Source organism: Choloepus didactylus, chromosome 8 (genome assembly GCF_015220235.1).
Source record: "Choloepus didactylus isolate mChoDid1 chromosome 8, mChoDid1.pri, whole genome shotgun sequence".
Taxonomy (NCBI): Eukaryota; Metazoa; Chordata; class Mammalia; order Pilosa; family Megalonychidae; genus Choloepus; species Choloepus didactylus.
The window spans coordinates 132413820-132426087 of record NC_051314.1 but is presented as its reverse complement, the minus strand read 5'-3'; the positions used below and the strand labels follow the sequence as shown (position 1 = coordinate 132426087).

At 53.8% G+C, this 12268-nt stretch overlaps 1 protein-coding gene across 3 annotated transcripts in view; it reads right to left on the bottom strand.

Moving 5' to 3' along the window:
- CACNA1C (calcium voltage-gated channel subunit alpha1 C) overlaps window positions 1-12268 on the bottom strand; it is a 647070-nt gene that overhangs the window by 125918 nt on the left and 508884 nt on the right. For all 3 annotated transcript variants that reach the window (XM_037846263.1, XM_037846264.1, XM_037846262.1), the window contains exon 11: window positions 2345-2371. In XM_037846263.1, the coding sequence (XP_037702191.1) occupies window positions 2345-2371 (27 nt within the window). The remainder of the gene's footprint in view (window positions 1-2344; window positions 2372-12268) is intronic.

The window sequence follows — 12268 nt, the reverse complement described above, 5'->3', positions numbered from 1 at the left end:
AATGCATAGGTTACACAGAAGATCACGGGATACAAATGTGCCCGGAGTCTTCTGGATAATCTCCAACGAGGAGAGACAACCGTGTAATTTTCTGTTCCATCTACCAGATCACGTTTGGTTGTTCACTCATTCGTTCATCAATCACTCATTTGCATGTAATGAGAATGATCTTTTTGAAATATTTGCAAATGTGTTTTTACATCCCTTTACTCTCACTATCTGGGGGATTCACGAGGGATCTCAATGCTTTAGAATTGTTAGAAGCACAAAGTGCTTACCCAGTTTCAGCTGTCAAACTGGATATTTTGTTTGAGTCTGTGTCAAGCCTACGATCTTGCTGAGGCAAGACCATTCATTCATTCATTCATTCAGCAAATGTTTATTAAGTCCCTATTATGTACCAGGCATTGTTCCAGATGCTGGAGATACAGCAGTAAAAGCCAGGCCTTATTGAGAGAGAGAGAGAGAGGATTTGTATATTTTGTGAGCTCTCTTTCATCTAATAAGAGCCAGGCTCAGTGGACTAGGTCCTAGAGTTTTACGTAAAGGTGGTCCTGGCTTGGGAAAAGGAGGAAGTAGGGGAAAGCCTGACTTTCCACTTCCAGCAGAAGATGGGAGAAAGAAGGTGATGGAAGTAGAGGAGAAAGCCAGACGCTTGAATCTTCATTTAATCCTCAGCTCTTGGGGGCCAAACCTTGAGGGGTTAGAGGGCATTGCTAGACAGACACGGGGAAGCCCAGAGACACGGGGACGAGGGGTCACTCCTACTAGGTAGAGCCTGGGGTGTGTGTGGGCTTTGGGAGAATGCCAGCCTGTGACTGGGAGCCCTAGTCAGGATGGTGCAGAGGTGGGGACGGGAGGAAGCCAGTCGATGGGTGTTCTTGGTGCTCCATGGCTCATTCATGGCATGGGAGGGCCCTGGAATTGTCTGAGAACTCAGATGAGGTGTGGACATACTGAAGTCAGTGGTGTCGGAGAAGAGAGGTGGAGATTTCAAGATCAGAGGTAAATGGGTGGCCCTTGGACTCCGGTGGTGATGCTCAAACCAGACGGATCAGCTCTACCTCTGCGGGTACCGGTTCAGGTTGCCGCCCAGACTAGCCACTGCAGAGCTCAGAAAAGCCAGGGTCCAGAGGGCTCATGAGAATTCAAGAACTGGTCTTCACCAAGCCTGTCTACTTCCCAGGATCCTGAACTCCCCTCCCCCCATTCATCCAGGTTCCCTCCTGGAGAGGAACCAGGAAAAGGAAATCAGGGAGACTAAACATTTTATCCTGAGGGACTACTTAAATGTCACACTGAACTACATTTACTCAGCTGGCCTTAAATTTAGTGTTATTTATGCTCCTGCTACACAGTAGGTAAGGCCAGATTAGATCAATTATGAAAAATAAACAACTAATATTTTCCGTCATGTACAAGCTTAGTGGGAGTAAATGCACAACCCGCTACACATATCCATCCATCCATTCACTTGGCACACACGTACGGAGAGCCTACCGCTGGGCAGGCACTTGGCTCGAGTCTCTGGAAATAATGCCTCTGCGGGGCCTACCTCTGAAACCCGCATAGCCTAGTGAAGGAACCAGCCCTGGGAGCAAATAATTAGAGTGAAATATGGGAAGTGCCATGAGAGAGGTATGAGCCAGGCGCTATGGGAACGCAGGGAGGTGAGCAACCCCTGGGAGAGTTTGCAGAAGCTGCCACAGAGGTGGAAACTTTCAAGGTCATTTTTAAACACCAGTCCGAGTTCTCCAGATGAAGACACAGGAAGTGGTGGATTCTGGTGGAAGAAAGGTTACACCCAAAGGCCTCCCTGTGCGACAGGACAGGGAACATTCTGGTACAGGCAAGAAGTTCCAGGTGACCGGAACAAAGGGTGTGTGGAGGGAGGGGAGTGGAGGAGGCGAATGGAAAGGCAGATGGGGGCTGAGGACCAGGGGTCCTGCAGAAGGCTCTCAAGCTGAGCAAGACTGTAATCCCACGTGCTTCCATAACAACCAAGTGTCCCATCGACATGAAGCGGGGGATCAGCAGGGACAAGGGCTCACACGGTGTCTGCATTAACTGGGTTTCATCTTATAAGGGAAGGACGCCTTGGGTCTCTCAACTTCCTAGGGATGGTGGTGTCAAAAGGATTGGAGGTCACAAGGAATTCGACAAACTATAAAATACCCCCGAATAATCTGCCTGATCTGACTCCATCACCTCTTTTTGGGAGCCACACAAAAAGAAAGCAGCTACCCACTTAGAAGATCACCCCCTACTCTACTCCCCCAATGGGTAGGTATTACCTGGGCCTTGGGGTGGTGGGCAAATGGAAGAACAACCACAGCTCACTCACCTGAACTTGGACTTGGAGATCCGGTGGCTGAAAGAGAAGAAGGCAGTGTTACCAGCGGACACACACCCACTTCCTCCCATTTAAAGGACGTGCAACCATTCCAGGGAGTTTGGCCTACCCCATGGAAGGATGTGTGGCGGGAACTAGAACAACTTTGGGTAGAGAGAACCCTATCCGTCAGCATCTCCTGGTGTGCGTGCATTTTAATGTGGAGACAGAGAACTGGCCCAGCTGACAAATCTAGCAATCTGGTATCTTCTAAGCGTAGACAACTCTCTCCAGAGAGGGATGGCACATGTTCTCAGACAATCGGGGTTTGCCCAGCAAGAAACATGAGGTGGTGTAAGAAAGCGTGCAGCAAGGGCTGCATCTTGGTCAGTTACTGAGAAAAGCCACAGAGGAAGGGACCCTGAACACGAAGGGATCACCAGCGGGAAAAGCACAGGCAGAGCTGCATCGATAGACCCCCAATGGCGACTGAACAGGAGCCTGGCCAGTGCTGGGTTTTTAAACAAGGAGCAGGCAAAATGGGCTGGAAATGGAAAGGCCTCTGCCATCCTGGCCCAGGAGCCGCCAGCTGGGCAGCCGTGGGCTCTGAGGGGCAGCTGAGGGTGCTGACGGGACGAGCAGCCAGAAGACCTGGGGCCTTGGGGGGAGATGCCTAGGGGAGGCCTGGCGGCTCCGGCTCCAAGGGGCACCATATGGGGCAGAGGCTCCCATGGGAGGGGCGACCTCCAGAGGCCTGAGACCCTCCTTCATATGGGAAAGAGTCCCGGGGAGGCTGAGGGGAGGCAAGAGGCTCAAGAGGTGGGGAGAAGAGACAGAGGGGGAGAGAGAGATGGGGAGAGAGAGACGGAGGGGGAGTGGAAAAGAGAGAGGGAGAGAGGGAGAGAGAGATGGAGGGAGGTGGGAAGGGGGGTAGAGAGAGATAGAGACAGAGGGAGAGAGAGACACAGAGGAGACTCAGGGAGGAGACAGAGAGGGAGGGAAAGAGAGAAAACATAAGCACTTGAGACAAAAACAGACGTGCAGGCAGTGTCAAAACAGGCTTTGTGCCCACAGAAAGGAGTGAACAGCAGGGAGGGTCCATGTAGAGCGACATTGCTCACATGGACAAACAGAAAGACAGAAAGCAGCTTAGAGGTGGAGAAAGGGGCAGAGAGAGGGAGATGCGGAGAGCAAATAGGAGAAGGGAGGCGGCGGTGGCTGCAAGCCTGGGCTGCCCCAGCTCGGCACAAAGCAAGCCATGTCACCTAGGAAGAAAACACCAACCCCTCTCATTATTTTTTATTAAAAAAAAAAATTTAAAACAGAAGACGTGACAGGTGGCAAAGCCATCGTGCATGAGATAATTATATCTCTGGGGCGCAGAGAATCGCAGCCAAGTGCCTTCCCTGCGCTGCACCGTTAGGGAATAACCTTTTCCCACCCTGAAGGCTGCCTGCTAGGGTGGGAGGGTTTACTTACATGGTAACAGGGAGCGTGGGAGGGGGACCAGGAGCCCAGGGCAGAGTTTTATTTAGAGCCACAGAGTAATGGCAGAACTGAATGTTTTCCAGCTGCTCACTGGGAGATGGGGAATCAGGGCCATGCTGCGCTTGGGACCCTATGTGCCAACCCCAGGCTTGCAGCTGGGCGACTGCCTCTTCTTGCCGTTGAACAGGAGCAAAAGTGGGTGACGGTGGCCTTTATGCTTGTAACTGAAGAGAGTCCCCAGGAGTTTCTCAGTGACCTCTTAGAGTGTCCTTTGCAGCAGACCCCTTGCACTTGCCCTTCCCTTGCAAGGGTCTCTCTATCAGCTTTAAGCAAAAGTGCATCCTGAAAAAATCCCATATGGAGAAACTGACATCTGAGCATCCATGTCTCCCAAGGAAATGGTCTCTGGATGTGGGTGTGGAAGGACTGGGACTGTGGGTGATTGTTTGAAATGAAGTCCCAGTTCAAGCATGGACTTTGGCTGTGGGTCCTTCCTGAGCACTCCGGCACATTCCAAGCAGGAGAAACGGAGCAGGGCTGTCTTCTCCACTTGCTTACAGTCCTGCTGTATAACCCTGGACACCACACTTGAAAACTGATTTGTTGTTGTGGCTGTGCTCAGGGGACCGTGAGCACGATTTTAGGCCCACTGAGTTTGAAACCTTCGTCCCCTTTTAAGATCGACTAATCTTTTAAAAGATCACAAGTTACGTAAGTAATCAGCAGACATGCCAAGCATCATAGTACTTAAGAAAGGGGAGAATATTGCCAAGTGGCCTTTGTCTGGAGACTGAGGTCCTTGGAGAGCTGGGGTCATCACTTTTTGTAAGTCTGAAGGTCTTGAATCTTTGTCCTCCCTTTGTGCAGGTGGAAGTCAACTGTAGGACCCCACTTCATGAAAAAAGAGGAACGCCATCACTTGGCAGCCTTCTGCGTCCTTAGAAGTGACCGTCAGCTCAGCGTCTGGAAGGCTGGTCTGCCTGTGGCATGAGTAAGCCAGCCAGGGTCCATGTGCACGTCCGGGTACTGCATTCTGGCCTTGGATTCCCAGGGCTGCTGAATCTCTGGCCAATACCTCCTCTTACTGGCTTTTACTCATCAGATTCTAGACTCCTCAGAGCAGTTGAGACCTCTAGCATCTCCAAACCCTGGTGGGGTAGGCACAGCTTGCTCAGAAGTTTTCTTGGCTTCACCTGCCATTATTGTTCCTACCTGGTGTTTTAAGTGTATTCTTAAAGAAGAGGTAGGAGGTAGAGAAAGTTAGTAACTAATATGTAGGCCCGTCTAAACAGCTCCCCTGGGTTGGACCCAAAATTCATTCAACCCAGAATCATACTTTCTCTGACCAGGCCTCCGAGACAACTGTTCTGGGAGGCCGTGATTTTCTTCCCTGATACTAAGATTCAAAACAAACCCAAAACTCTTCTCATTTTGCTTAGTTACTCAATTTGCATTTGTCATCATTTGACAAATATTTGAACCTCTTGGGAGCTATTTATATTTCAGCCTCTACCCCCATCCTTAGAGTAATGAACACCACATGTTTACTACCTGCTGTGTGAAATGGTATTTCCCTAAGCGTCCCAAATTTGCCTTTAACGTAAGTCAGATGGCACTGCAGTCACTGTCCATGGTGAAAATACATCTGACTCAGCCTCTTGTCTCTGCCACTTCGTCACCACTCACAGCCGCTGTCCTGGGAAGGCTCCAATCCGGGCTCTGGTGGTCCCCCAGCATTGCTTCAGCTCCTGGGGGCACCCAAGTGAGCCCCATCTCTGGCCAGAATCTCCTTTGCTAGGATCCCTCCTGCTTTTTCATTGAACCCAATTGTGGCCCTCACTGGTTCCGCCCAATCTCTCACACTCCTCCCAGGCTAACCCAGACTTTACATGCGGAACTCAGCACGGCCCTGCAGTCACAGCGGCCCTCAAAGGCTGTGCCGACCCCCACAGAGCCTGGGCGATCTGCTGTGCCCGCCGGACCAGACCCCCACCCAGCCCACAGCACTGCCTGACTTTAGTGCTCCCAGGCTACAGGGCCTGCCAAAAAACATGGGGAATTGTTCTTTGAGGTTGACTCCATGTGGAAGATGTCATTCTCCAGTGCAGCGTCAGCACTGCTCGGCCATTTCAGCATCCTCTAGCTGACTCGTGAACGAGTTTGGATCTTCTGGACTGATCTTCAAGTTCTTCCAATCCCTAACCCTCATTTTCCCTGATGAGATGAATGCTCACGTGGTATGAATCTGTCACTGACCTCTTCACCCAAGGCTGTTTCTGAGACTTTATTCTTTATAGATTCATAGACTTTGAGAGCTGGAAGAGATCCTTTGATGTCACCTGGACTATGGTTTGCAGGTTTTTAGGTTGTAGATTGCTTTATTCATATGATATTGTATGTGGAAGTGCAATACACCAAAGTGATGCCACTGGTCGCCTTTCTGTAGTAGCCCCTGCAGGTGGTCCCCTGCGGGACACTGATTACGTGCTTCAACTTGGCGGGCCTGGGCTGGGGGACCGGATCCACCCCTGGGGAGGGTAGTGGGTACGGGTGACAGCGCCCTCCACAGCCCCCCGGGCCTGGGAAAGTGAGGCCGGAGGCAGGCCCCATTTCCTCACCCAAATTACCAATGTTAGGGGAGGCTTGCCGGAGGGAACCGCCTTTTCCCCACCCCCTTATCTTGCCCGGACACTCCCCGTTGCCAGCGCAACTCCCATCACCACCGGTGCGCATACATTGTTGCCGGACACCGTTACGGGAGCAACTTTCGCCCCTTTTCAATCAACCTCCGCGCTCTCTCAGAACCAATCCAAGCCTTTAACCCCTACAGCTACCCCGCCCTCTAAACCGCCCGATATAAGCTTGTACTCTCCCCTAATAAACTCTCTCTCTTGGTTTCTTCACCCTAAAAGAACCGTGTCCCGCCTGTTCCTTTCTCGCCGCCCTCCATACTTTGCGCGCCTCCCGCCGGGGACCTGGCCAAGTCCCCCGCCTCGCCCTCGCCTCCGGGAAAGAGCCCCCGCCGCCGGTACCCTCGGAGTAATCCTGGGAGCCTAGGATTTAGCAACCGGCCGCCACCCTCCCCCAGACGAGTCAACTGCGACCGCAACTGGCGCCCAACGTGGGGCACCTGGAATTAAAAGTCCTTTCTACGCAGCGGTCCAGTAAAACCACCCGCTCGCCCGGACGCCTCTCCAGCTCCCCTTCTCCTCGCCTGCAAAGTAAGGGCCGCCTCTCCCTCGCCGCCCCGCGGAGCCGCCTCTCCCTCGCCGCTCCACGTCTGGGGCCGCCTCTCCCACGCCGCTCCGCGCCCGGGCCTCTCTTCCTTTCCCGCATTAACCTAACTCTTGCCCCCGACTACCTTTCGTCTTCTCTTCCTATATCCCCCACATTCCTCCTAACACTCTTCCTCCAGTAGCTTTCCCTCTTCCCCTCCATTACTTTGCTGTGGTCCTCTGTGTCTTTGTTTCTTTGTTTAGCGCGGTGTGCCTCTTTGCAACCGCCCCCCCCCAAACTGCTCTCGCTACTAGAGGGTCCTGCCTTCTATTCTCACAGTCTCCTTCAGCCTCGCGGCCACGATTTACCTCATTTTCTTTACTCAATAATCAACCCCCCTTTTTTTCTTTTCTCACTCCGCTATGGGTAATCGTCTATCTGCACGCCAAGCACCCCAAGTTCGCGCTCTGGCGGGTCTCCTAGACACACATCGCTGTAAAGTGTCTGTCCGGCAGCTGCAGGTATACTGGGACCTCCTGCTGCCCTTTAACCCATGGCTCACCACTTGCCATCTTTGGGACCCTGTTACTTATGATCGCCTTATTAATCGGGTCACCAACGCCATGAAACATAAGAGCAAGCGCTTCCCTCCCAGCTTGCTCCCCACCTTAATAACCGTCCGCTCCTGCCTTCAAGGCTCCCTCCCCCCTGATCGAGGCCCCATTAAATCCAAGGAGGCCCTATCAACCCAGCCAACAGATTCAGACAGCGATACTAATGTAGACCACGATTCGGACACAGAATCCTTAGTCGAGCAAATTAACAACGCGCTCGAAGTCGCCCCCCAAAAACAAAGCAATACTAAGCCTCGCCAAGATGGCGAACTTCCTCCTTCTTCTTCCATCGAGGGGAGGAAGTGCTCCGGCGATGACGTCAGCCCTAAGCTGGGCCGGAAACCGCAAGCGCTTTACCCCGCCCTTTCACAGGGCGGAGCTAGTCCATCATCTTATGCCTTAGCCACTCCCACCGCGCCTCCGTCTTGCGACGCTTGGGGCCTCCCACTTCCGCCTCCCCCTCCGGCGCGCTCCCCCTCGGAGCCGCTACCGGCAGCTGCCGCCGCTCCTCCCACCCTGCCGACTAACAACCCCTGGCTGCCTTCTACACCTCAAGGCAACCCTTGGGGCAACGCTCCCCCTACCCCCACTCCCGCGCCAAGCCCTCTGCAAGCGCGTCCTCCTTTCTCTCGTGCTTTTCGCTGCTTTCCTCTTAACCTTACCCCCACACCACAGAAACCGTATGACTGGTATCCCATTGACTCTGATACTATCAAGCAGCTTCGCAGGGCCGTCAAGGAAGACGGGTTAGGTAGCCCATACGCTTCCCAATTACTACAGGATATTGCCATGAACTTTTGCCTCCCCCAAGACTGGGCCTCGCTTGCCCGTTCCATTCTTAACCCCGGCCAGTTTGTAGATTGGCGTGCTCACTTCCAGGCGGAAGCAGCTAAGCAAAGAGAGCAAGACGCAGCCACTGGAGTCTATCATCACCCCGAAGCCTACTTGGGCATGGGAGCGTTTATAAATGCATCCGTCTATATTAATGCGCCTGCCGCCTTTTGGCCTATCCTTCGGGGAATCGCCTTGCGAGCTTTTGCCAACTGTTCCGCCTGTCGGCCTACTAAATTCACCAAGCTCCTCCAGGAGCCAAATGAGCCTTTTGCCACCTTTGTCTCTAGGGTTGAGGAAACCTGCGCTCGAAAGGTTAATGATCCCCAGGCCCTACTGGCTCTCGCTCGAGAACTCATTCTCGAGGGAGCCAATCCCCCTTGCAAGCAGGCTATTCTTCCCTTGCGGGAGAAGAGCCTATGCGATTGGATACTCGCCTGCAGCGCCTTTGACCCAGCTGCCGCGTCCCTAGCCCAGGCCGTCTCTGGCGCTGTCACTGCCGCCTTAGCTGCCACCACCGGTTGTTTTAAGTGCGGGCAGAGCGGTCATTTTGCCCGGGAGTGCCCCAATGCAGAAGTCAACCGCCCGCCTTTCATGCAGTGTAATGGGCGCCCCCCTCCCACTCCTTGCCCACGCTGCCAGCGTGGCTATCACTGGGCGCGTGATTGCAAGAGCAGCCCCAGAGATCTTAGCAAGGATAGCTTAAAAAACCTCTGCTATCCCTGGTGCCCTGACGGCAGTCAGCGCCAGGGCACTGAGCAAGCTTTAAACTCCAAGCGGGGCAAGCCTCAGCCCCGCCCCTAAGAGGCAGCGTGCCGGCCGGTTCTAATAAAACTAATCACTTCACCGGCAGTAAAACGCTTCTCTGGACAGTCCCTATCACCCCAGAAAAGCCTACTCGTAAGTTAAGAATAGAGGGGCAATGGTACACGGGCACGCTCGATTCAGGGGCAGAGGTCTCTTGCATGCCCGCTCAGTATGCCACCATGTGCATGGTTCTCGATGGTCCCTCGGTAGTGGGAGCCACTGGTTGGAATCAAGCCCAATATTATATGTGCCCATCCTCAAATCCTGGAAAACAGTACTGCAATTCCCCCAACCAATACTACTGTGCATATTGGGGATGTGAAACATTAGCCACTCAGTGGGAGACTTATGCCACTGATCATTACCTAACTCTAAAATGGGCACCCTTTAACTGCAAACCACCTCAAGAACCCATTAACTGGGGTATCTATGGAGGCCATCACCAGATTGCACCTACAGGTACCTGCTCACATTTAAATCTCAGTGTGCAGCTCCCCAATGATCCCTCCTGGTTACTCGGTCGAACCTGAGGCTTCAGAATTTATTTGAAAGGAGTCGACCCAGGTTCCCTTATTCTTGTAAAAAAGGAGGCTGTACAAAAAAACCCCTCTGCCATTGGTCCCAATAAAGTCATTAACCCCCTTTTTCCACAGCTCTCCAGCCGCACCTCAGCTCCAACCAGCCACACCTCAGCTGCAAACGGCGCGTTGCCAACACCACCACCCCAACCTCGTCCGCCCCCCGCCCGTTACTCCTCTCCCCTCCTCAGCCTTATCCAAGCGGCCTTCACCTCAGTGAATTCCTCCAACCCCAATCTTACCTCCTCTTGTTGGCTTTGCCTCTCCACTTCCTCCCCCCTGTATGAGCCAGTTGCCTCCAACCTCTCCTTTTCAGAAAACACAGAGGACAGCCCCTCGGAATGCAATTGGAATACCTCTGCCGTCCCCCTAACCTTTCATTCAGTAACTCTCCCAACCTCACAGCTTGTGCCGACTACTCATCTCCCAGCAGCTCTGCAAAATTTCTCATCCCTCATAACTCCTCCCAATGGCTCTGCTCCTCTACAGGACTTACCCCCTGCCTTAACGTGCAAACCCTCAATACAACTAATGAAACTTGCCTCCTAATTGTCCTTATCCCTAGGGTCCTATACCACAGCGAGGAAGAATTCTTCCTCCGCCTGGAAACAACTGCAGCTTCTGCCCCACTGCAAAAGCGAGAGCCCATTACCGTCCTCACGATTGCCTCCCTCCTAGGTCTTGCAGGCGCTGGCACCGGAATCGCTGCATTAGCCAGTCAAGACTCCGCCCTAACTCACCTCCGGGCGGCTGTTGACGAGGACATTCGTCACCTACAAGACGCTATTTCCCATCTTAAAAATTCTGTCAATTCCCTCTCTGAGGTAGTGCTCCAAAACCGCCGAGGTCTCGACCTTCTCCTCCTCAAAGAAGGAGGCCTCTGCGCCGCCCTAGGAGAAAAGTGCTGTGTATATGCCAATTCCACAGGTCTCGCCGAGGACAGCCTAAAAAAGGTCCGAGAGGGACTGGAACAACGCAAAAAAGGACCGTGAAGCCACCAGCTATTGGTCCCACATCTTTACCCCCCTCCTCCCATACCTCCTCCCTCTCCTCGGCCCCCTACTAATGATTATTCTAGCTCTCACCTTAGGACCCTGCATTATCCGCAGAATTGTCCAGCTTGTAAGGAAACAAACGGATGCTATTTTTTCCTCGTTCGTGCAAGTCCAGTACCAGCGACTCGCCACCTCTGACGCTCCCTACTCCGAGATGACAACCAACCCTCCGCGACCTCGCCGCCACCGGTCAACCCGCCGACCGCGAGGCCCTTCTCGATCGCCTGAACATCGCACCAACCTCGAGCTCCAGCTTCTCTGAACCTCCAACTTTAAACCCCCCACCCTCGTCCATCCCGCAAGCAGCAAGGCCCCTGTCGAGCGCCCGGGCGCCACACCAACGCCGAGCTCCAGCCTCGCTGAGCCACCGTCAACCCCTTTTCCCCTCCCCGACCTCCCCCTTCCCTCATCCCTTAGCGGACCTCTCCGGTAAGCTTCTTCCTTTAATTAGAAAAGAAGGGGGAAATGCGGGACACTGATTACGTGCTTCAACTTGGCGGGCCTGGGCTGGGGGACCGGATCCACCCCTGGGGAGGGTAGTGGGTACGGGTGACAGCGCCCTCCACAGTCCCCCGGGCCTGGGAAAGTGAGGCCGGAGGCAGGCCCCATTTCCTCACCCAAATTACCAATGTTAGGGGAGGCTTGCCGGAGGGAACCGCCTTTTCCCCACCCCCTTATCTTGCCCGGACACTCCCCGTTGCCAGCGCAACTCCCATCACCACCGGTGCGCATACATTGTTGCCGGACACCGTTACGGGAGCAACTTTCGCCCCTTTTCAATCAACCTCCGCGCTCTCTCAGAACCAATCCAAGCCTTTAACCCCTACAGCTACCCCGCCCTCTAAACCGCCCGATATAAGCTTGTACTCTCCCCTAATAAACTCTCTCTCTTGGTTTCTTCACCCTAAAAGAACCGTGTCCCACCTGTTCCTTTCTCGCCGCCCTCCATACTTTGCGCGCCTCCCGCCGGGGACCTGGCCAAGTCCCCCGCCTCGCCCTCGCCTCCGGGAAAGAGCCCCCGCCGCCGGTACCCTCGGAGTAATCCTGGGAGCCTAGGATTTAGCAACCGGCCGCCACCCTCCCCCAGACGAGTCAACTGCGACCGCAGTCCCCAAGACCCCCAGGGCTCTGCCAAGGCACCTGGAAACCAGTGATCAGCCCAGTCCTGTTGCTTCTCAGAGCAGGAGGCTGAGACTCAAAGCAGAAGGGTTTTGGCCAAGGTCATTGCTACTTGGTGGCCGGCTGGGGTTGGACCCAAGCTCTCCTGATGCCAGGTCTCTTTTTTCATCTTCCACTTAGTCCCAGAGGTAGAGGAACAGCTGCTTCCCATGTAATGTGCCTCAACTA